The following is a 26,364-nucleotide window of genomic DNA, read 5'->3' as shown; positions in this document are numbered from 1 at the left end:
GAAGTGAAAGTGAAAGTCGCTCAGTCGTGTCCAACTCTTTGCAACCCCATGGACTACACAGTCCATGGAATTCTCCAGGCCATAATACCGGAGTGGGTAGCTTTCCCCTTCTCCAGGAGATCTTCCCAACTCAGGGATGGAACACAGGTTTCCCGCATTGTCGGCAGATTCTTTACCAGCTGAACCACAGGGGAAGCCCCTTGCTATGGTAGGAATTATCAAATTAAATTTCAGTAATTATTTAACCTTCAAAAGCAAACCTCATTGAAATAAGGTTATATACAACATAACTGATGGCCAAAGTAAAAAAATTCATGTAAAGATCTGAAAACAAATTAACCTTTAATAACTTTCACAACTGCAAAAGTCAAACATTCACTGCAGAATCTGATTTTACTGTTTTCACAAAGAAGACAGCAGGATCTAGTGAGGACAGTCCTCGGCAAGTTGAGACATGTCACTCAATTTCTTTATGTAAATAATGGCAATGGTAAGTGTTAGGGGAGAAAGGAACTTTTCCCCTTTACTTGGGTTGGGTCTCTGTACACAGGAGGAGAGCAAGACTTCACCACAACCCTTATCTTCCCACCAAGGAACATACTGGAGAGAAATGACTGATTTCTATATTCACCCATTTTATGAATTCTTCCACAAGGCTGGTAGGGTAGGTAACATGATTGGTTTGATTTTGGTAGTCATTAGGCTATTTCCAGTTGAAATGGAGTAACAGGGACTTGATTTACCTACACGCCTAAACCACGACAAAATACACACAACTGTTTCCAGGCATTGGACAACAGACAGTGCAAGACAGTGATCTCTGAGACAAAAATAAACAGGTGAGTCCTACAACTGCCCAGCTTTAATGCCTGGAGAAAGTTTCCAGGCTGAAGAAAGGAGAAAGTTTCCAGGAGACAGCAGAAGGCAGACAGAACCCAGCAGTCTCCCTGAGTAAAAGACAAAAGAACTAAGAGAAAGGGAGGTTAGGTGGCTAGAGTCACAGGGCGGAGTATCAGACAAAGGAGAGCAGGGCACAGAAGGCAAGCTCAAGAGAGAGGAGTAAAAGAAAAAATATAATATGATTATAAAATTCAGCAAATAAATATATATACTCAGCAAGAGTGAACTCTTAACATAGTGTATAGACTTTTGATGATGATGTATTAATGTAGATTCACTGACTAACAAATGTACCACCATGTCATGGGATATCCATAGTAAAGGAAGTTGTGCATGTGTGGGTAACAGTGTGTATATGGCACTTTGTGCTCATAGTTTTGCTGAGAATATAAAAATTCTTTCTAAAGAAAGTTTATTAATTGAAAAATATTTCCCTTTTATACAATTCCACGAAAATATTCTCTTTTTGCTTTCTGCTGATGTAAAAAATAAAAATCAATAATGAAAATAATCTATTCACTTATCCCAAAATTGTACTTCAGAAGTTTCCTTTAGGAAACATAAATTATAGAAAAAAAAAAAATTGAAAGCAACGTCACAAGCAAGAAAGAAAAAGATCAAAGCTCAGGTGAGCTTTTACCTCCCAGGACCAAAAAAAAAGGACATTCTGTACAAACTTAAGTTAATATAATTTATGTTTTATATAGAAGGACTGATGCTGAAGCTGAAGCTCCAATACTCTGGTCACCTGATGTGAAGAGCTGACTGATTAGAAAAGACCCTAATGCTGGGAAAGATTGAAGGCAGGAGGAGAAGGAGACAACAGAGGACAAGATGGTTGAGCGGCATCACCAACTCAATGGACATGAGTTTGAGCAAGCTCCAGGAGATGGTGAAGGACAGGGAAGCCTGGTGTGCTGCAGTCCATGGGGTTGCAAAGAGTCAGACACGACTGAGTGACTAAACAACAACAATATGTTTTATATTAAGCATTTTAATGTCTGATAGGTATGAATATACTTAAAAGTCTTCAGGGCCTGAAAAATAAGTGTGAGTTACTGAAAGAAGAGAGAAATATTACTTCTGCCACAATTATTTGCTATTTAACTTGTATTACAGGTAAAAAACTGTTGTGTGACTAAGGGAAGCACAGCTCTTATAAAAACTGACATATTCAAAGTCTACTGACAACAATCTTGTTTCTCATACATATAACCTCTCGTGCTGAGTTTCTTGAACAAAATGTCCCTGGACTAAACTAGTGAATATCTATATTCAATTCTGTATTTTGAGGATATGCCAGAATAAGAGTCCCTAATGAGCAGTACAGCACAGTATATTGTATAATGGTGGTTTTCAGCATTCTATATATACAGCAGTCTTGGAAATATTAATTTAATGCCAGTCAGATTTATTTATAAAAGAACCTGTCTACAGGAAATAACTGAAAGAACAGTTGATTTCTTTCACTTATAAACTGAAGGCTGCTGGACACCTTTCTCTGGTCTGTAGTTGTGGAGCCATCATGCAGTTATAACACTAATACTTACAATGTCATAACAACAGCTGACATTTCCTAAGCTCTTACTATGTGCCAGATACCGTGATGATTATTTTATCTTATTTAATCTTCACAATACTGAGAATATATCACACTGTTTTACCTCCCAAAATAGGCATATTATATATGGAACAGTCATTCATATATAACCACTATTGTTAATTCATCAAATCCAAGATGTCATTAATTTTAAGACATATAACTATTTTATCTTTCATTAACAAACAAAAATTTCCCAATTTAACTACAGTGGGCCATCAAAGAGTAAGGAACGAATTTATTTCTGATTTCAAAGATGTAAAATATAGAAAATATGTTAAAATCAACCAAATATGGTAACCCTAAAATTATAAGTTTAATCAGAATCTGATTCAAATGAAGTATTTCTTAACAGACTTGAAAACAAAGTGAGCTAACTAACTGAATGCTTTTCAGCCTCTTTTGAAAAGAAATCCAATCTTGGAAAATGAAATCATTTATCCAACAAACTTCTAAATGGAATAGGGAAAAAAAGAGAGAACTATAGCTGCAGGTGTTCATATGAACTGCATTCATACTTTATGCTTATACATTTTTAGTCAAAATATGCAAACTACTCAAAGTAAAAATGTCTTCATCAAAGTGTGCATTTAACAGGGATTGGTTAAAGTAAATCTATATTGTAATAAAAGAGTGAAATAAGACTGAATATTTACAGTGTTGTGGTTAAGATCATAATTAACAGACAATCTGAATCCCCATTCTGCTGTTAATAATGCAGCCCAAGGGAATCTAATTTTTCTCTCTAAACTTTACCTTCCTGAAAAATGGAGGTAATACCAATTTCACAGCATCACTGATTTTATGAGGTAATAATATGTGTTGAACAACACAGTGCCTGGCATACAGTAAGCAGTATTATATAATACATAGCCTTCAGTTCAGTTCAGTTCAGTTCAGTCACTCAGTCATGTCCGACTCTTTGAGACCCCATGAATTGCAGCACGCCAGGCCTCTCTGTCCATCACCAACTCCCGGAGTCTACCCAAACCCATGTCCATCGAGTCAGTGATGCCATCCAACCATCTCATCCTCTGTCATCCCCTTCCCCTCCTGCTCCCAATCCCACCCAGCATTAGGGTCTTTTCCAATGAGTCAACTCTTCGCATGAGGTGCCCAAAGTATTGGAGCTTCAGCTTCAACATCAGACCTTCCAATGAACACCCAGGATTGATCTCTTTTAGGATGGATTGACTGGATCTCCTTGCAGTCCAAGGGACTCTCAAGAGTCTTCTCCAACACCACAGTTCAAAACCATCAATTCTTCGGCGCTCAGCTTTCTTCACAGTCCAACTCTCACATCCATACATGACCACTGCAAAAACCATAGCCTTGACTAGACGGACTTTTGTTGGCAAAGTAATGTCTCTGCTTTTAAATATGCTATCTAGGTTGGTCATAACCTTCCTTCCAAGGAGTAAGCGTCTTTTAATTTCATGGCTGCAATCACCATCAGCAGTGATTTTGGAGCCCAAAAAAATAAAGTCTGACACTGTTTCCACTGTTTCCCCATCTATTTCCCATGAAGTGATGGGACCAGATGCCATGATCTTAGTTTTCTGAACGTTGAGCTTTAAGCCAACTTTTTCACTCTCCTCCTTCACCTTCATCAAGAGGCTCTTTAGTTCTTCTTCACTTTCTGCCATAAGGGTGGTGTCATCCGCATATCTGAGGTTATTGATATTTCTCCCAGCAATCTTGATTCCAGCTTATGTTTCTTCCAGCCCAGCATTTCTCATGATGTACTCTGCATATAAGTTAAATAAGCAGAGTGACAATATACAGCCTTGACGTACTCCTTTTCCTATTTGGAACCAGTCTGTTGTTCCGTGTCCAGTTCTAACTGTTGCTTCCTGACCTGCATACAGGTTTCTCAAGAGACAGGTCAGATGGTCTGGTATTCCCATCTCTTTGAGAATTTTCCACAGTTTATTGTGATCCACACAGTCAAAGGCTTTGGCATAGTCAATAAAGCAGAAATAGATGTTTTTCTGGAACTCTCTTGCTTTTTCGATGATCCAGCGGATATTGGCAATTTGATCTCTGGTTCCTCTGCCTTTTCTAAAACCAGCTTGAACATCTGGAAGTTCATGGTTCACGTATTGCTGAAGCCTGGCTTGGAGAATTTTGAGCATTACTTTACTAGCATGTGAGATGAGTGCAATTGTGCGGTAGTTTGAGCATTCTTTGGCATTGCCTTTCTTTGGGATTGGAACGAAGACTGACCTCTTCCAGTCCTGTGGCCACTGCTGAGTTTTCCAAATTTGCTGGCATATCGAGTGCAGCACTTTCACAGCATCACCTTTGAGGATTTGAAATAGCTCAACTGGAATTCCATCACCTCCACTAGCTTTGTTCGTAGTGATGCTTTCTAAGGCCCACTTGACTTCACATTCCAGGATGTCTGGCTCTAGGTGAGTGATCACACCATCGTGATTATCTGGGTTGTGAAGATCTTTTTTGTACAGTTCTTCTGTGTATTCTTGCCACCTCTTCTTAATATCTTCTGCTTCTCTTAGGTCCATACCATTTCTGTCCTTTATCGAGCCCATCTTTGCATGAAATGTTCCTTTGGTATCTCTAATTTTCTTGAAGAGATCTCTAGTCTTTCCCAATCTGTTGTTTTCCTCTATTTCTTTGCACTGATCACTGAGGAAGACTTTCTTATCTCTCCTTGCTATTCTTTGGAACTCTGCATTCAGATGGGAATATCTTTCCTTTCTTCCTTTGCTTTTCGCTTCTCTTCTCTTCCAAGCTATCTGTAAGGCCTCCTCAGACAGCCATTTTGCTTTTTTGCATTTCTTTTCCATGGGGATTTTCTTGATCCCTGTCTCCTGTACAATGTCATGAACCTCTGTCCATAGTTCATCAGGCACTCTGTCTATCAGGTCTAGACCCTTAAATCCATTTGTCACTTCCACGGTATACTCATAAGGGATTTGATCTAGGTCATACCTGAATGGTCTAGTGGTTTTCCCTACTTTCTTCAATTTAAGTCTGAATTTGGCAATAAGCAGTTCATGATCTGAGCCACAGTCTGTTCCCGGTCTTGTTTTTGCTGACTGTATAGAGCTTCTCCATCTTTGGCTGCAAAGAATATAATCAATCTGATTTCAGTGTTGACCATCTGGTGATGTCCACGTGTAGAGTCTTCTCTTGTGTTGTTGGAATAGGGTGTTTGCTATTACCAGTACGTTCTTGTGGCAAAACTCTATTAGCCTTTTCCCTGCTTCATTCTGTACTCCAAGGCCAAACTTGCCTGTTACGCCAGGTGTTTCTTGACTTCCTACTTTTGCATACCAGCCCCCTATAATGAAACGGACATCTTTTTTGGGTGTTAGTTCTAAAAGGTCTTGTAGGTGTTCATAGAATCGTTCAACTTCAGCTTTTTCGGCATTACTGGTTGGGGCATAGACTTGGATTACCGTGATATTGAATGGTTTGCCTTGGAAACGAACAGAGACCATTCTATCGTTTTTGAGATTGCATCCAAGTACTGCCTTTCGGACTCTTTTGTTGACCATGGTGGCTACTCCATTTCTTCTAAGGGATTCTTGCCCACAGTAGTAGATATAATGGTCATCTGAGTTAAATTCACCCATTCCAGTCCATCTTAGTTCGCTGATTCCTAGAATGTCGACGTTCACTCTTGCCATCTCCTGTTTGACCACTTCCAGTTTGCCTTGATTCATGGACCTAACATTCCAGGTTCCTATGCAATATTGCTCTTTACAGCATCGGACTTTGCGTCTGTCACCAGTCACATCCACAGTTGGGTATCGTTTTTGCTTTGGCTCCATCCCATTATTCTTTCTGGAGTTATTTCTCCACTGATCTCCATTAGTATATTGGGCACCTACTGACCTGGGGAGCTCATCTTTCAGTGTCCTATATTTTTGCCTTTTCATACTGTTCGTGGGGTTCTCAAGGCAAGAATACTGAAGTGGTTTACACAGCCTTACTGTTCCTTAATAAGCCAAAATATCTTGATAGAAATTTTCAGTAGTTCTAGAACCTTGTGGTTTTGAATCTCAGTCACACATTGAACTAGAAAACTTTAAAAACAAAGTATAAGACAAAACAAACAAACAAAAAAAACAGCAACAAAACTTGGACACATCCAAGACTAGATATTATATTCACATAAAAGCTCTCTATGTAATTCTAATGTGCAACAAGGACTGAAAACCACTGCTCTAGTTGAAAATTTGAGGCTAAGTAAAGGGAGAAAATGAGGATATTAGGCAAGGTAAGATATAGGAAAGCAGAGGTGACATTAGAAAAGCAAGGGACCTGCTTTACACTCAAGTTATGTTTTCAGTTGTAGCTGTGAATTTTCATGTATCCATGTATAATATATAACTGCGTAGAACCAGTTCTCAGACTAGAGTCTGTGGACATTCTGGGGATATGACAACTCTCTTTCCAAATTTAACACATGATTTATTTTCAATGAAAATCTCAAAAAAATAAGCATAAACCTAGTCTGGAACATTGTAGACAATGATAATCAAGGACTGCTTTCTTATTTCAGTGTTATATTCATATGTACTATTATGACTTACATTGACAGTTTTGCTGGTGTTTAAATAACATGACTTGAATAGCTCTTGGGTGGTAAGAAGAGAGGTGGACTTAATATAGATGATGCTTTCATGCTGTGTGCAAAACAGTGGCCTCGGGTACCAACAAAAGTTGACAGTGAGTCAAATGGGACAAGCAAATATCAAGCCATAGTATTGTAGGCATGTTCAACTCAAAAGGACTTGGCCCATAATACCAAGCATGATAGTCACATTTTGACCAATAGCTTTGTAATACATCACAATGACAAAGTTTAGTGGTTCTGTAATTTTATTCACATTTATTATTTTTAAAAAATATTTTAATTTTACTGGAGTATAGTTGATTTACAATGTTGTGTTAGTTTTAAGTGTACAGCAAAGTGATTCAGTTATACATATACATATATTCATACTTTAGATTCTTTCTTCATTAGGTTATCACAGAATATTGGGTAGAGTTCCCTGTGCTACACAGTAGGCTCTTGTTGGTTATCTGTCTTATATACAGTAGTGTGCATGTGTTCATCCCCAGCTCCTGATTTATCCCTCTCCCCTATGCTTCCCCTCTGGTAACCATAAGTTGTTTTTGCTATCTGTTAAGTCTGCTTCTGTTTTGTAAATACATTCATTTGTATCTTTTTAAAATTGGATTCCACATATTAGTGATATCATATATTTGTCTTTCTCCTGTTTGACTTACTTCACTTGGTATGATAATCTCTATGTTGCTAAACACGGCACCACTTCATTTTTTAATGACTAAGTAATATTCCATTGTATCTATGTACCACATCTTCTTTCTTTATACATCCCTCTGTTAAATGACATTTAGGTTGCTTCCTTGTCTTGGCTACCGTAAAAAGTGCTGCAATGAACATTAGGGTACATATATCCTTTCAGATTATGGTTTTCTCCAGATATATGCCCAGGAGTGGGATTGCTAGATCATACGGTAGCTCTGTCTTAATTTTTTAAGGAACCTCCATACTGTTCTCCATAGTGGTTATACTAATTTACTTTCCAACCTGCAGTGTAGGAGAGTTCCTTTTTCTCCATACACTCTCCAGCATTTATTTTTGTAGACTTTTTGATGATGGCCTGAATTTAGCTTTTTCAAAATTATTTTGGTTTTATAGTTGTATGAGGTCTAAGAAATACGAAAATAAATATGGAGTTCATTTTTCTACAATGCAATTAAAAAATTATGTCAGCTGGTCCAAAAAAATTTCTTTAAATGGTTGTGGAGAGTCCTGGAGGAAAAACTAAATGGATTAAAATCTCAGCTCCATTATATAAGGAAGAGGCTTTCAACTTTTTATGAACTCTTGAATATCTCTTTTTCTCTCTCAGATATTATCTTGAAGTTGGCAAAAAGTCATACTTGGCACACCTATCAGAATGGCTACTGTCAAAAATAAGACAAATAAAACAAGTGTTGGCAAGGATGTGGAGAAAAGGGGACCCATGGCACTCCACTCCAGTACTCTTGCCTGGAAAATCCCATGGATGGAGGAGCCTGGTAGGCTGCAGTCCATGGGGTCGCTAAGAGTCGGACACAACTGAGCGACTTCACTTTCACTTTTCCCTTTCATGCACTGGAGAAGGAAATGGCAACCCACTCCAGTATTCTTGCCTGGAGAATCCCAGGGACGGCGGAGCCTGGTGGGCTGCCATCTATGGGGTCGCACAGAGTCGGACACGACTGAAGCGACTTAGCAGCAGCAGCAGCATGCACTGCTGGTAGGAAAGTAAATTGGTACAGCCACTATGGAAAACAGTATGGAAATTCCTCAAAAGATTAAAAATATCATCCACCAATTCAACTCCTGGGTATTTACTGAACGAAAACAAAAACACCAATTGGAAAAGATCCATGCACCCCTATGTTCACTGCAGCATTATTTACAATAGCCAAATCGTGGAAGCAATCCAAATGCCCAGCAAAAGATGAATGGATAAACAAGATATGACTTATATATACAATGCAATATTACTCACCCACAAAAAAGAATGAAATTCTGTCATTGTAACAACATGGATGGACCTAGAAGGGTATCACGCTAAGTGAAATAAATGAGACAGAAAAAGACAAATACTGTAAAATTTCACTCACATATGGAATCTAAAAAACGAATGAACAAATAAACAAACACAACAAAAGAGAATCATAGATAAGGAGAACAAACAGGTGGTTGCCAAGTGGAAGCGGATGGGGGAAGAAAAGAAAGAGGTCATGGGTATAAAATGAACAGTGTTAAGGAAGACAACTGGTAACTATGCAATATGAAAGGTATAGAAATACCAAATCACTATGTTTGTGCAACAGGAGCTAACATAGTGTTGGATGTAAACTGTACTTCAAAAACAAAAAAACTAACTCACTCACAGAAAAAGAGATCATTGTGGTTATCAGAGGCAAGGGGTGGGTGAAGGGGAAATTGGATGAAGGCAGTCAAAAGGTACAAACTTCCAGTTAGAAGATAAACAAATACTAGGGATATAAGGTACAACATGATAAAACCAAGCCAAATTCAATTATTAAAGTGATTTTTCCTCATCTGCATCTAAAAGTCCACCTCAATGTAAAATTTATACAGATTTTAATATTGTAGGCCTTCTATTTTTAGAATTAATCATCTTATTAATAATTGCATGAAAGTCAATATATCACATTTTATTTACATTATAATTTTTCTGAGTCAGGAGTACTTTCTTGTAGTTTACCTCAATTATTTTCACAAATTCTCTCAGGTGAAAGACTAAAGAAATATCAAAAGAAAAATCTAGACAAGGTTATGTAATCTTCCAAAAATACACAGAAAATTATTAGAATTGATATATCTTAGTCCCATTTCAACATTTAGGTCCCTAGCCAATAATGCTGCTGATAAAATATAGGCTTTACTAACAATTTTCTTGTTTTTTTGTTTCAGTAATTCTTTTTCATTTGTTTTTAACAACTGAAATAGAGTTGGCCCAGATGAGGACTCTGAGTCATCTTCACATTTAGAAATTGGTTAAATGCATTGTTTGAAGCCATAAAGTTGCAGAAATTTCTTACAGCAGAAACAGGACCCTAAAACAAGTATTATCTTAGGAGTCTGCAGGAAAGGTATATTCCCAGGTCTTACTCCCAGAGATCTGACTCAGGAGTCTGCATGTTTCATAAGAAAGCTCTATGCCTCTGGTGCAGGTGATCTCTGAATCACACACACTTTGAGAAATAGCACTTTAGATCATGCATGAAAATAAATACCTCACAGGTAAAAAGAATCACATCTAAGTTTTAATGGGGAAAATATTCAGTATGTATTTATTTAGTGAAATAAGACATTTCTTAGCTTGAAAAGAGAAAAATATATACAAAGGAAAATACTGGCAGATTAAAATGTATAAAATAAAAGTATTTCTTAAAGAAAAAGTATAAGGGAACATATTTCTATACTATATGGTTGACAAAGTGTTCTTACATGTATTAAATTATTCCATATGCTATTTTAATTAAACTTGCTATTTTGAAATTTGAAAAGAAGAATTCACATAAGTAAACACAGACCGGGATGTTTAATCTCTCGAGAGAGGATATTTAATCAAAGAAATACCAATTAAAATCACAGTGAAAAGCCATGTTTTATCTACTATAATAGTAGAGTTAAAAGTATTTTTAAAAATTACTATGGAAAAAGGTTTGAGTGATGTTATATCAACAGGATAGAATACCCTACAGACATTAAAATAATTATATTGTTTATAAAAAGGCATAATAAAATCCATTAAGTTAAACAGCAATACACACAATTTTATATTTACTTTTTTCAATAATGTATAAACTTATTTAAAGATTATCTGAAATGATAAAATATAAAAAATTAAAATAAGCTCTCCAAAGTTTGCTAAAATAAGCTTTCTAAAACTCCTGGAGATTTTTAAACATGGTATTTCACTTCTAAAATTAAAGCAAAATTACAAAGAAAAAACATGATTTCATAAAAGAAAAGGCACTTAATAACAAAAAATTGACAGTCATGATCACAGAAAAGGAGTCTCTCTTGAGAATGGCTACCATCTTTGCCATGGACAAATGAAAAAAGACTTACGTTAGACTAGTACAGGTCTGAGGACCAAACTTCAGGAACCACCACCACTATCCTGAAAATGATTTGACTTCAGGCCCTGTGTGAGTAATAACCAAGAACCCAACTATCATTCTCCAGAGGTCCCTCCCTTCTCCCTCTCCACTGCTCCCACTTCAATCAGCCTGAGAAGCTTATCTATCATTTGAAGGAGCAATGATGGGGAGGTAGAGACCACGATGTTCCACAAAAGTGGAAGACTGCCAATCCGTTAAAATGGGGGGGGGGTGTGCAATGGATCAGAAGTCAATGAGAATGATAGCTTGCCAAAAAGAAAATGAGATGATGTAATAGCACCAAGAAAGAATAACCACTGATTCCTTCAGTGATTCAACCAGTTGAAGCAAGCAGACAATGTCATCCTTGTAACCATTTGTTTGTTCAGGTGGATTCATTCATTGACCTCTGCACAAGTGTGGAGAGATCAATTATTTTGAATAGAAGTTATAGTTTAGTTGTAAATGGCTATTATAAAGATATCACCTTGCTGTATTAGGTTGGTAAGATGAGAAACAATAGTTTTTATACTTTTTTCTTTAGTTTCATATCACTCTATTTCACCTTCAAATGTGTAACTCTGCCAAGGCAGTATCCTTTGATAAAGATAATGATCAAGCAGTGGGATTTAATGCTAATATAATGCTTTTAATTAATGTTTTATTGGGTAACTCTGTGGTCATTATCATCAACTTGAATCAGCCAAGTAGAGGATACTTGCTAGAACCAGATTAAACTGGTTTTAGTTCAGTGAACAGATTCACAGTTACAACTATTGTCAATTGAGCATAGTTATTATTTATTGTTAGATTATTCTAAAATCATCTGTTTAGAAGATAAATTTGTCAACTGGCTTTAAATCCGTATTTAACTTAGATCTTTTACCTAAATTTTTTGATAGCTAAATAACAGATCTGACACCAACCTTTACACTTGTAATAGATCTTAAAATTGATAGATCTCTCAATAAAACAGAAAACAAATGAAAACAAAATTTCGGTAACTTGCAAAAAGTATGAAAAATGCTATACTAGAAGCCAGAAGATCTGGATTCCAATTTCAGCTTTCTCATGAACTAGTTCCACGACTTCAGGAAAGGTCAGTTAAACTCTGTGACACTCAGCAAACTTACTTGTAAAAATGAAGGAATGCAAAACAAGATGCCCATTCCAATTTAAATAATATTTGATTTTACATGTGCCAATTTTTGAAATTATAAAATACTACCATCCCATTTACTGTCAGTACCACTTTGGCCACAAGCACAGACTGATCCTGGTACATATAGCCTAACACAAACTAAAATAATCATGGGGGTGCTGGTCAGAGTACAAAACTTGTTTCCAACTACAGCTGTTTTTGCTTGTTTGTGACTTGAAATCTTAGAATTATCTATGGCTCCTCCCTTTCTCCTGTCTGCAACAAGTCCTCAATGATAAAGTCTGACTGCTTCTACTAACAACCTCCCATATCTCATCTCTCAGCATTCTCAGTTTGGTCAGAGCACTGGATTCATAAAGGGGACCAATGAGAGATGAGGTGAAGAGGGATGCTATCTCACTTTTTTAAACCTCTTTAGTCATTACTGCCCTTTATGCATCCAATGTTCTGGCCCACCTGATCTTATTCTCTCACAGGGCCACCCCAAGATATCATATTCCCTCTTTACTCCATTGAATAACTAGAATTCCTTGTTTCCAGCACTCCCCTCCTCACAAGCCTCATAGCCACACTTCAATCATTTTCAACCTTCTCTCCAACTATGCCAGTATTCTTAAAGTCACACCATGGAGAAACTTTGTGGTAAGGAGGTGATTCATCCTTTGTGTATTATTTTAGGAGAGCACTCTAACACTCACTGCTTTTCCATTCTTGATACCTCAGTAATTTTTCAACAAGTCCCCAAAATCAGAGCTAGCAACTCAAAAATCACTTCAACCGACTTTTTAAAAACTGCATTTTAAGGTTGAAATCTCACCATTCACATTCTTTGGAAGATTTAAAATTTTTTCTTCATACAGAATTTTCTAGGGCTTCCCTGGTGGTTCAGTGGTTAAGAATCTGCCTTGCAATGCAGGGGACCAGTTTGATCCCTGATCCAGAAAGATCCCACATGCTGCAGGGCAACTAAGCCTGTGTGCCACAACTACTGAGCCTGTGCTCTAAAGCCCAGGAGCTGCAACTACTGAGTCTGTGCACCTAGGGCCCATGCTCCCCAACAAGAAAAGCCGCAGTAATGAGAAGCCCGTGCACCACAACTAGAGAGTAGCCCCCACTTGCCACTACTAGCAAAAGCCCACGTGCAGCAAAGAAGACCCAGTGCACCCAAAAAATTATAAATAATTTAAATATTAAAAATTTCTCTATTAAAAGTTCATTCAAAATTAGATTTGTTACTCTTGTGCATCAGTTTTTAAAATTACACTTTCTAACAACCTACACACTTATGAAGTTAAAAATTTAACTTTACCACTTGATCAAAGTTCTAAAGATTAAGAGAATAGGGTATAAAATAGCATGATGAGCTCCAGTTCAGCTTAAATACACAATTCTTAATTAGGTCTTATCCAAGCTCATCTGGTCCTATTATACCCTCCCATGATGCTTTATTGTTTTTAGGAGATGAGCCCATTGTATCTTATGCTTTTCCTTTCTAAATTTTAGCGCACACACACACACACACACAAACAAATCACCATTTACCTCTCTTTTCTAACCCACTAAGGTCCATGAGAAGAAGGACCATCTCTCTTATAGTTGCCCAGCATAGTACTTGACATGAAAAAGCTTGCAAAACACTTGTTAAAATAATGAATGGTTAATATTCCATCACATTTTGTTTTCTCCCTATTTCAACTTACTTCCAGTTAAAGTGATAAAGGCTTGCTGTTTCCCTGTCCAGATAATTATCTTGAGTTTGATATTTTGCACTGAAAGTTTTTTGTGAGTTTTTTAAATGCCCTTATCTATATGATTTTCTTAAATGGGACAAGGAAATACCTGTTTTTAAAGTTTTTAAAATTATATTAGGTAGTCACCAGATCTCTAGGCCAGGGCATAAACATTTAATTTAAAAAATTAAAGAGGAGGGAGAGCACTTTCTGAGTTCTAATTTCCATATCTGTTATTGGAATTTCTAGGTCTCAACAGTCTTTTAAGGAATAACAGAATTCTTCATACCAGCCTATTGACTGGCTTATGTGATGAGTTGAGGGCAACTTAAGCTCTAGAAAGAAAACTAAATTTTAAGCAATTTAAAGATTGGCTAGAAGGTAAGAGTGGAAAACGAAGTCTCTATGTGTCAAAAAATTCAAGTGAAACCCAGCTCGTCTCCCGAAGGCAATGGCAGAATCAGCTGCTGTTCTGCCTTCAAGCAGAGGACCTTGGAGTACATTCAGGTAAAGCTAATTCAGGGTGATGCTTGATAAATAACAGGAGTATATTACAGTGCTATGGGAATGGTTAGGTGGGAACTCAATCTTAGATATCAGAGAAAGCTCCCAGACTTGATACTTAAAATAAAACAATTAGAACCTGTCAGTGTCATTGACAAAATTTACTAGTGTCCATTTGTCTTGCCTCCTTAAGTTCAGGTTACCAGGATTGAGCTTTTCGCCATACACCACAGATACACGGACACAAACAGAGCTATACAGATTTTATTCATTTCTTTCTTACTTGCACTGATCTTATTTTCTAATTTCTCTGTTCTCTGTGTAAATCATTAAGCCTAATTCACTACTGTTTCAGGGCCTGAAAATACTAAAGTAGAAAATATTGTCCTTTTCACTGTCTTTTGTGGGAATATTTCTGATCATATGGGTGTTATCACTCCACACCACATGCAGAAAGAAGTAGGGGACGAAAAGCTGAGAAAACACTGCCACAAAAGGAAGCAAAGTCCCGTCTCTCAAAATCGCAAGTTCTAGATTTAGCTCTACACTCAAAAGATGACCCTGTGCTAAAAAAGCAACCATCTACTATTCTAGTGCTGTTTTGTTTTGTTCCAGCTTTACTAAACTCAGACAACTGGCACATAGCTTTCCAAAATTATCCTCAAGCTTAACCTAATTTAGTCTTTCTTACATTTTTACCTCATGGGAATATGGTTATAACATAGGCTGGTCCCCAAAAATACACTCTGTCCTTTCAACCTCCTTCCCTCTACCACAAGCATGACTCCTTCTTCTAAGCACACTCAACATTTGTATTTTCCACTGACTGTTGCTATGTGGGAATCCTAAAACTCCAGCAGAAATAAAAAGTGGATACAGAGTTGTTTTTAATTAAGAGTTGAAAACTTGAGCACATACACTAAGATCAGTTCTGCTCAGTTCTCTAGAACAAAGATGGAACTAGGTACCACCCACTGCAGTGTGTCTGTCATCTCTAGCGCAGAGCAAGTTCTGGAAAAGCACCCAGGTGAAAGTCTAAGGCCAAAGGAGAAATCTCAAACTACAACTCAGAGATGATACATAGGTCCTCAGATCTAGATATTACACATTCTAGGCCTGGTCCTTTTGACTAGGTTCTCTATCAGAAGCTCATCCAGAATAGAGGAGTCAGCACAGGAATGTGGGGTCCTCCCCAGGACAAATCTATCTGCAAGAGTACTAATGTTTGGTGTACATGTTAGAACATTTCCCTTCTCCTCAAAAGTGACAAAACAGCACTGCACACTCACTACTTACTATTTTGCTTCCATTCATATCCTGAAGTTCTTATTCAATCTGTTTTAAACCTCAATTCTCTAAAATTAATGCTTTTATTCTCTGACTAAAACCAAATTATGTTTAATAAGATTTCTTAAGAGAATTTATGAACATTTGGATATTTTCCACAAAATTATCTATGTATATACATAGATGAATTTTTTCTAGCAAGAATGTTGATATTTTTCAGCAGATTCTCAAAAGGGTCAGTACCCAAAATATAAAACAATGACATAGAGCAATTTTTTATTCTTTTTCTATGTGGATATTTTCAGAAAAAATGATTTAAGGTAAACAAATGCACCAATGCAATGCAGTCAGGTAAAACCAGAAAATGTATTTCTAAAAAGGTTCTCCTCCCCTTTTTGTTAGATGTAAAATAGTTTCTGGATCCAATGCAGAAGCCACTTGGGCAGTACCACTGAATGCACTGACAGTGAAAAAAATGGAGTAAAGCTGTAAGAGATGGTCTTTTCTTTACATTTGCTGGTTCTCTAATTTTCAATAAGCTAAACTTTATCTTCAGCTGAATTGGAAGACCAAATATGTTTATGTAAGAATCACAAAATCTTAGCACTTGATGAAAATATGAAAACCAGGATGGGAAACAGATTGAACCTCTCTCCCAAAATAACATACAATTATCACTACCCAAAGCAATGAAAATAATGTGATCAATTGAAAAGAACCTGAAATTTTGTGTACTTATTAAAATGACGAAAGACCATCTTCTGAACATTTTGGCTTGGAAGTTTCAGTTTTTAAATTTTAGCCCCTACATCACCAGATTTTTATTCTGTAAGTTCTTATATTTCAAAACAGTTACATTCATCATGTATGAGATAAAATTTAATTTCTGGCTTCCAGACAGCTGACTTGTCCCTTGTCATTAATGAGTGGTAAATACAAGGTCATCCTTATCACAACCTAGTTGAGGAATTTAAAAGAAAAGTCAGAAACGAGTTACTTCCCAGTAAACAAATCCCTGGTGAATTTACCAGCTCTAGTCAGTCAGCCCAGCACTGGTGGGAACTTTTATGCATACACACACACACACACACACACATCAAAAATAACACTGTATCAAATAAATTTTTTTCTGCCTCCTCTTCATTTATCTTCCCATTTACTCATTATTTCCTTGCCATTATTGACTATTATCTTTCTTCAGAGGTTTAGTCACATACTTCTCTATCAGACTTGCCCTATCTTCTTCTTTTTTGTTTGTTTTTTCGGTCATGCCAAGCCAGGCATGTGGGATCTTAGTTCCGCAATCAGGGATTGAACTCACTCGGCCTTAAGTGGAGGCACTGGAAGCTCAGAGTCTTAACCACTGGACTACCAGGGAAGTCCAGCTCTGACCTTTCTTCTGCCCAAATCCCCAAGTTTCCAAGACTTTCTGGGTCATAAAGTATCTTAGAAAATTGAGATTCTGCATAAAGTATATCTGCATATGTAAAACTTATAAGTTTATATTTTTATATAAAAAATTATATTCACACTATACTTAAAATTCTCAGAATTTAAAAATGTAGAATAATTTTTAAAGAAAAGAGAATGACTAATATTTAGCAATAAAATGTTACATAAATAACAGGGATTGCAAATAACTGGCAGAGTTTTCTTTTCATACTCTGGATAACAAGAAGCTTACAGCAAAATGCGAGGTCCAGCTATACATGACTCTTAGGACCCAATTCTTTTTTCTACTCTATCTTGACTACCTCCTGTAATTTATAATTTTAATGTCCCTGTGCTTATCATAAACCTTATAATTCAAATCCTTTGATGTTCAGAAGTCTCTGAATGAGTAAAACTGAGACCATCGAAGAAAACAACAAGGCAATATTTCCAGTTTATCAAGTAATAACTTATAACTCAGCCTCATCACAAAGGATTATATAATCAGATTCAAGCAATACTCCAAACAACTATGTTTTTAAAACTCAGGTCTCTGATTTTAGACACAATGGCATTGGAAGATTTTTTTTTTTTAAAGATTATACTCTTGCAAAAGCAATACAGTTTACGTAATAGCACTGCTGCTACATGAAAATGTCTGATTAAAAGTTGTTAAGACAAAAAAAAAAAAAAAAAGTTGTTAAGACAAAACTTACTTGCCTAGCTGACTATAATAATCAAATCTTTTCTGGGTTCAGAACAGGAGTAAGTGAATGGAATTTCTGCAAGGAAGAATCAAAGAAACACTGCATATAGTGTTACAATACTTGTAGCATATATGTAGGAATCAAACACTTGGGGATAATACTTGCTGTAGGAATTATTTTTTAAAAAAAGATTTCACAAAAGACCAAAAGAAAAAGAAATATTTGGATTGTTACCCCTTCTTAACCTGAAACTCTAAATAAGAGAAATTTTTTGAAGAATTATAAATGAAATACTATTTACATATTTCTATATTATTGCCTGGTGATTTAAAAATTAAAAACATTTTATTTGAAATAAAATCTGTTACAGCAAACACCACATCTGATAAATATGAGAACTTCTATTTGCTATCCTATCAAGTGGCTAAGACAAAAAAGAAATCACTATTTTTGAGAACTGAAGTATTTTTCTATTTATAAGTACAAACAAATAAAGCCAGAAAGATTTGACACAGAATAAGACAATTAAAGTTCTACTGTCAAGTAAAAGATAAATTCAAAGAGTTGAAGTATACTAGCAATGTCACTAGCCTTGACCACATTTTAAAAAATCAATTATCACCCTGAGGTTCTGTTACTGAATAGGAACTCTCACATGTGTAAGACATATAAGAACCATCTTTAGGTGATGAGCCCAGAAATAAAATCTGGGATTCTGCCAAGACTATTCCTCCTACAACACAATGGCAAGGCTTTTGTGTGACACAGAAGCAGATCTAAATTTCTTGCCAATATCATGTTTCTTTTTTTTTTTTTTGCAGCATATGAATGAAATCATCCTTCTCTTGGAAAGTCTGTTAATTCTTAAGAAATAAACCAAGCAGATGGGGAACCAATACAAGCAACACTTGGTTTCTGTGGTTGTATAATTAAAAAATAAAATGAGTAATTGATGAGAGTGATAGCTCAAAAAAGGGAAATAACTAGACTGACTTCCATGGGATTAGAGCTATATTTGACGAGTTTGGGCCCATTTAACATACCTCTGCCTCCCATCCCTGCCCACCTGTCCTCCAGCTTCTCTTCTGCAAATGAGTGCTTTATATCATGAAGGCTAGCAAGTACAAAGTATATGATAGCTTTTTTTATTTTGCCATAATTTTTATAACTCCTATCAAGTTCAAGTTTTGGCTACATATAACAAACTGAAAAAAAACTAAGAAATATCAGATTTTTTTTAAAGTTTAGCAACATGTAGGTTCACATAAAATACCTTTATAAATATACATGTACCCTTAAAAATGGTCAGTAATGCGCACAAAAGCATGAAATACATTTTGAGTTCTTTTCAAGGAAAAAAAAAAACTCTCTTTGCTTATCAAATAATGCTAACCCTTCCTAATGACAAGCACTTCTTGAAGAGAATAATGTCAAAACCAATCATATTTCAAAATATATCATTTGTAGAGATAAAATATAAAGCTCGCATATTAGCTTGGAATTTATATTATACTAATTTTACTCAGACATAAATTACCTAGTGAATTAAAAAGGAGCCACTTACACAACCAGGTGAAAGTTGATAAAAGAAAACTGTTTATAAATGGGCAACATATTAACTAGTATTCTGTTCTGCTTTAATTAATTTAAAAGAATCATTAGCTAAATCAACTATGTAAACTATAATTTCACAGTATTTGAAACTGCATAAAGATTTCTGTTTATCTAAGATATTTTAAAACTTGCCTGTAATTAGTTGGGTAAACTGGTTTTTCCAGATCTCATAAAAATAAACTGTAACCCACATTTTGTTTAATGATTACAAATATTGAATTGGTGAGGTTAAATTTAATAAGACTTTATTATATCTGCAGTGTTAACTAAGTCAGATAAGGAATTATTACATTTAATTAAGGCTTACTTTAATTTTAAAATAGTATGTTATATATTTCTAGTTTGTCTGCAAAATCCTTTATTTTTTCAATTTTCTAAATGGACATTTATTTAATAGAACACGCCACTGTCTTTGCAGTTAGATTATACTACTATACTTTATCTGAACTGAGAAGAACTAGCCAACAGATCAAACAATTAAGAGCTTATACAATTTGAGGTTGCATCTTCAGAAATCCTTTACAGAAAGACAGAATATCAAAACTATGTCAAAATTCTCACTAAGCTAAATTCTGATAATCTCTTCAAATTCAGAAACAATGAATTTCAGTTAAAAATACATAACTTCTGTAAAATACATTCTCCTTAATAGCTTCTATTTAAAAAAACAAAAACAAAAACCTCCCACACCCAAGTACAGTTAATACTTCTGTCTAAACCTCATTCTCTTTCCAGTTTTCTCCTTTTTGTCATATTTTCCCCATTAAAGTAAGCACACTGTATTTTGGTTTCTTTTCTCCCTCCTCATTGTTCAGATGAGCATTTTAATAATCTTTTAAGCCATGCTGTTCAAAGAAAACAGGCTATTTGAAGGTAAAGAAAATTCTCTAAGTTCAATGTTTTTCAACATGAGATCATTTTCCTAGACCTGTTTATTAAAAATCCACGCAAAGCAAACACTGCAACTGTAAACAGCTACTGAAAATTGGAAGTTTAAAAATAAAGCCGTTGAGAACACTTCATTACACACCTTCTCTGTGAAGCCCTTTGTTTCCACTGAAAACCATACTGGAATCCTTGTACAAAAGAAGTTGCCTTCTGGCTGTCAATAGCTATACAGTCAATAACTGAGGGATCCAGATGTCTGCAGTGGTTAAAACAAATGTTCAGCCGTGGGTGCTGATTTCGCTTCGCTCTGTGTAAGGTTTTTCACAAAGGCAGCAGAGTAAGAGCGCACATAGCAACAGCACTCACAGCTGATTGGATGGAGGGTGTGCTCTGCCGCCCCTGCTCGTTGGGTCCACTACAGCTTCCTTTCTACTTGGCAGCGGTATCTTGTTGTCTTTGCTCCTCTTACCAACTCAGCTGTGTTTAGGCAACGTGAAAGGAAAGATTGGTGTGACGATAATGACAAAGTATTCTAGCATGAGCCCCTAAAATGTGCGTCTCTGGGTACTTTTAAAATGGAGAGAAATTCACAGGGCAAACATTCACTTCAGTAGGTGTTTCACATAAAACAGAGGACAAAGAGGGGTGGTGGAGGGAATCAATTTATTACTTCGCATTTCAAGTAAATCAGGTTCTACCATGTGAAACCCTCTGTAAACAAAGAATACAAAAATTTAGGACAATCAGGATAAAGCATCAACCTCTGTCTACCCAGAACTATGAATTACTTTACAACAAACTTCATAAATTCCAAGAAAAGCAAGATTAGTTAGTTAAAACAAGACAAGGCCTAAAAATAGTCCTCCCTCAAATTTATGCAGTGCCTTTTAAGAGGGCAAGAAAAACTTAGGTTAACAGATTGCTTAGAGAAAATTGCTCAGTAAACTCTGACAATAAAAGATTTAATTAGGTATCTTCATTAAAATATCTCTTCTTATACAAACAATGACAAAAAACATAAAACAATGACACTGAGTCTGAATAAAATTTATTTTTCAGGAATTTTTTTCCCTCTAGGAAAAATGTTTGGGGGAGTCAATGCAGGTAGTAAGAGATAAACAGATATGAAGAATCAGAAAAATTCCTCATTTAGGAAATATTTCCCGTGAACTTCACACAAACTAGGATAGTGTTTTTTAAACAAAATTCTTCCAAATTTGCTTTCTTCCAATAAAATGCATTATTAGTGGTGGCATTAGGATTTATATACAGGAGATAGTAGGCAGAGGCAACAGCAGAAGCATACTTATTACTCAGATCTTTGTTTACATGGAGTGTCTTGCAGGTAGGGCAGAGAGGCTGATGGAAATGTTGGCACTATTAAAGCACCCCATGAGCACCATGAGGCTATTTTTAAATAAGAGGCTACAAACAACACTGCAGTTTCATATCAGTCGCAGAATCTACAAAATTCCTACATTTGAAAAAGCTTTTAGGATCCCTGGAGTTCCACAGAATACAAGTAAGAGAGATAACCTGTAAGGGTTAAACCTTATTACCTTAGTAGTATAAGGAAAGAACCCGATCGATCCATCGTTGTTGGCTTAACAATTAGCCAGAAGGAGAGCTGCTAAGCCTTCTGAGAAATAACAAGAGATGTGTTTGGGAGCACAATAACCTCTGAGCTAAGTGACTCAGAGAAAGAATGGCAGAGTAGAGAGAACAAGGATGTTGGAGTCAGGCTGACCAACTTGGGTTCAAAATATGAATCTGCCATTTACAAACAGTATACACATTATTAAACTACTCTTCGGAGAAGGCAATGGCACTCCTCTCCAGTAATCTTGCCTGGAGAATCCCATGGACGGAGGAGCCTGGTGGGCTGCCGTCTATGGGGTCGCACAGAGTCGGACACGACTGATGCGACTTAGCAGCACAAAACTACTCTGAGCTTCAGTTCTCTTGTCTATAAAATGGAATTAACTCACAGGACTATTGTGAAGGCTAAAAGGTGCTCTTTGCTAATCAGATTGCTTTTTTTTGGTTACTAACGACTCTTAAGGTTCTTCAAAACTTAAGAGTCTTTGCAAATTCTATTCCTCATTTGCTTGGAGTGGTCTCCCACAATCCCTTCCACTGGTAAGTCTCCCTTAAATTTCTCTTCCCCAGGGTAGCTTTCTCTGAGCCTAGTCTCAGTCTCCCTATACTTTTTTCTTAGTACTTAGCTCACAAAATGTTAAATAATTATTTGCAAAATGACTGGTTGGACATTCTCCTCCACCATACTGTAAGTGCTCTGAACGGAATACTACAACTGTCTACATCATTGCTTACCTAGCACCATGACTGATTTACATTCCATACACTACTTTATTTGATTTCATAACCATGGAAAGTTAAATAGAACAAGTTCAAATAAGAATATCAATTCCAAACATTTATTTATTCAAGTCATACAACTAGAACCAAAGGAAACAGATGTTTAAAATTGGATAAACAATTGCATAATTCAAAATTAACTTCTTCCTATATCTTTGAAAAAAAGAATATATGATCTTTAAACTGTTTTAGAATACTTCCTTTCAGTTAAAATTCTTAAAATTTTTAATTAAAGGCTAATAATAGCCAGTTTCTATAATCTAAAACTATTAACATATTCAAAGAGAACTTATTAAAAATATTAAATTTAATCAGAAGCATGTAATTACAAGTGAATAAAATGAACTGGAAGAGACATGCCACCTTAAAAAGTAAAATGCAACCACGAGATTTATTTAGCAAAATGCTTCCTCTGCTACCAGTTTTCTAAATGGTAAATAAATTTCAAAATGGCACTTTACATAATTCTGAAGAATGGTTGCTTTTCCCCGGTTCATTGTGGTATACAATGCTATAAATAATTTCAACAGTCAACAAGTTAAAAATCTGAATAATATATCAATAAAATGCTATACTAAGTACTAGTCTCAGGTTCTCAATTCTCAACCCTCAACCAGGAAAAAAAACCCTTTCTGCCCAGTATGGTCATAACTGTGTTCTCCAAATGGGCCAGTTCAAGAAATGTAAATTATTTATATTATACTAATATATGGAAATAAGTAGGAAGCAGATCTCCCATAAGAGTTTTTTTAAGCTACATATTCCAAATACAGAATGGAAAAATTTGAAATATTAACTGTTTCACATAATCCATGTCCTCTGTTAGCAGAAATAATTGAACTATCTACTTTCAAGATGCTGCGCTTAGCCACTCAGTCGTGTCCAACTCTTTGCCACCCCAAGGACTGTAGCCCGCCAGTCTCCTCTATCTATGGGATTTTTCAGGCAAGAATACTGGAGTGGGTTGCCATTTCCTCCTCCAGGGGATCTTCCTGACCCAGGAATTGAACCTGAGTCTCCTATGTCTCCTGTATTGCAGGCAGATTCTTTAGCCACTGAGCCATCGAGGAAGCTTTTTAAGATACTTTATCTTTTAAGGTATCTAAACCTTTTTAAGATATCTCTTTTAAGAGATATCTTTTAAGATATCTCTCTTTAAGAGATAACCATGCTAGCTTGGATAGTTTTTAAACAAAAAAGATACATTGCTAGAAGAAAAAAAGAACCCTTCAAAGGTAATTATTACATAGCTACTATATATATTGCAAGAGTCGGACACAACTTGGCGACTAAATCACCACCACCACCACTGTATATGTAGGCCCATGGGCCAGGCATGGTGCTAATTTCTTTACATGCCCATCTCCTCTGACTCTGGTAGTTACTATCCTCACAGATGAGGAAACTGCTTTATAACCTGCTCAGTAGGCAAAACTAAGTGGGCAAAGCCAGGAAACAGGTATTCCTAAATCTGTGTGCTTTTAACAATTCCTTTCATAATTATATTTCCATAAGACAAACATGGCATCATGTAGAAATATCAATAACCTCCGATATGCAGACGACACCACCCTTATGGCAGACAGTGAAGAAGAACTAAAGAGCCTCTTGATGAAAGTGAAAGAGGAGAGTGAAAAAGTGGGCTTAAAGCTCAACGTTCAGAAAACTAAGATCATGGCATCTGGTCCCATCACTTCATGGGAAATAGGTGGGGAAACAGTGGAAACAGTGTTTATTTTGGGGGGCTCCAAAATCACTGCGGATGGTGACTGCAGCCATGAAATTAAAAGACGCTTACTCCTTGGAAGGAAGGTTATGACCAACCTAGATAGCATATTTAAAAGCAGAGACATTACTTTGCCAACAAAGGTCCGTCTAGTCAAGGCTATGGTTTTTCCAGTGGTCATGTATAGATGTGAGAGTTGGACGGTGAAGAAAGCTGAGCGTCGAAGAATTGATGCTTTTGAACTGTGGTGTTGGAGAAGACTCTTGAGAGTCCCTTGGACTGCAAGGAGATCCAACCAGTCCATCCTAAAGGAGATCAGTCCTAGTTGTTCATTGGAAGGACTGATGTTGAAGCTGAAACTCCAATACTTTGGCCACCTCATGTGAAGAGTTGACTCATTGGAAAAGACCCTAAAGCTGGGAAGGATTGGGGGCAGGAGGAGAAGGGGATGACAGAGGATGAGATGGCTGGATGGCATCACTGACTCGATGGACATGGGTTTGGGTAAACTCCGGGAGTTGGTGACGGACAGGGAGGCCTGGCGTGCTGTGATTCATGGGGTCACAAAGAGTCAGACACGACTGAGCGACTGAACTGAACTGAACTGAAGAATAAACTTGAAATACAGAAATCTCAAGCTAATGTTTACTATTTATTACTCATTCAATAACCACCACTACAGCTCCATTACACCTCAGAACTGTCATTGATGTTACTTACAATACAGAAAAACAGGATTTGACTGCTAAACAGGGAGCCAGGCTATAGCTACATTAAGGACACAATAAAAGGTTCAATCTGTGAACTTCACTACTTCATGATCACAGATCACATACCTGATTCAGAGAAAGTAAAGGAGGTAGAAACGAACATTGAACCAGGAACTACAGATCTGGGTTCTAGACTAAACTCTACCATAAGTACTTATCTGAAATTGTTCATTTCTAAGTTAGAAATTTTTTTTTTCTTTTTTTCCTTCTTTTGACTGCAATGTTGGTATGTTGTAAGGATCAAATGCGACAAGATACAATAATTTTGAAAAACAGCACAAATACGATATAGTCATCCCTGGTGGTCAGTCTTCCAGAGGTTGACAGTGTAAACATGTTTGCACAAAATACAACCTAATTACTGAAAAGATCCCTTAAAGCCGCAAGACATAGCTAGAGTGTCTGGGGTTCAAGTTCTTTCTACTTAAGAAGCTGTGCTGTCAAATGATTTAAGCTATCTGAGTCTATTTCTTCATCTGTAAAGTGGCAGTAATAATTTCTCTAGAGTTATGAGCCATCTAGCCCAATACTTGGCTCTCAGTTCAGTTCAGTTCAGTCACTGAGTCGTGTTTGACTCTTTGCAACCCCATGGACTGCAGCACGCCAGGCTCTCAAGCAATTTAAGTTTCCTCTTTTCTTTTGCAAACATCAGTTCTATAAATATGTTACTAAACAGCAAATGTACATTCATACATACACACACACCAACAAATAAAAGGGTAATACATTAGTAGTATCCCATATTAATATCAATAGGGATAAAATTTAAACCTTTACTATCATAGAAAGATTTTTAGGACACTGACATTTTTCCAGTTTGTTAAATAATGTCACTTTAACAACACATTTCGCAGTTCACTAACTTATTTGCAAGAAAGACTAAATAAAAGTAAATTTTACAATTTGAGGAATTAAGGAAATTTATGGCTTTTCTCATTAAATCAGTTTTTATTCAAAAATTATGCTGTTAGG

The 26,364-nt window shown here is 36.3% G+C and overlaps 1 protein-coding gene across 47 annotated transcripts in view; it reads right to left on the bottom strand.

Annotated features, from left to right (window-relative positions):
• ATOSA (atos homolog A) overlaps window positions 1-26,364 on the bottom strand; it is an 88,223-nt gene that overhangs the window by 38,982 nt on the left and 22,877 nt on the right. For 4 of the 47 annotated variants that reach the window (XM_081511438.1, XM_081511439.1, XM_081511451.1 and 1 more), the window contains exon 1: window positions 20,660-20,830. The exons of the other annotated variants lie outside the window; for them this stretch is intronic. In XM_081511438.1, coding sequence (XP_081367564.1) covers window positions 20,660-20,696 — 37 coding nt within the window. In that variant the 5' untranslated portion in view covers window positions 20,697-20,830. Of the gene's footprint in view, window positions 1-20,659; window positions 20,831-26,364 lie in introns of those variants that run through there. 47 annotated transcript variants of the gene reach the window in all.

The sequence above is a fragment of the Giraffa tippelskirchi genome, chromosome 7 (genome assembly GCF_054371585.1).
Source record: "Giraffa tippelskirchi isolate mGirTip1 chromosome 7, T2T-mGirTip1v1.2.pri, whole genome shotgun sequence".
NCBI classification, from domain to species: domain Eukaryota; kingdom Metazoa; phylum Chordata; class Mammalia; order Artiodactyla; family Giraffidae; genus Giraffa; species Giraffa tippelskirchi.
The sequence above is the reverse complement of the archived record's forward strand: the minus strand, read 5'-3'. Positions and strand labels throughout refer to the sequence as shown.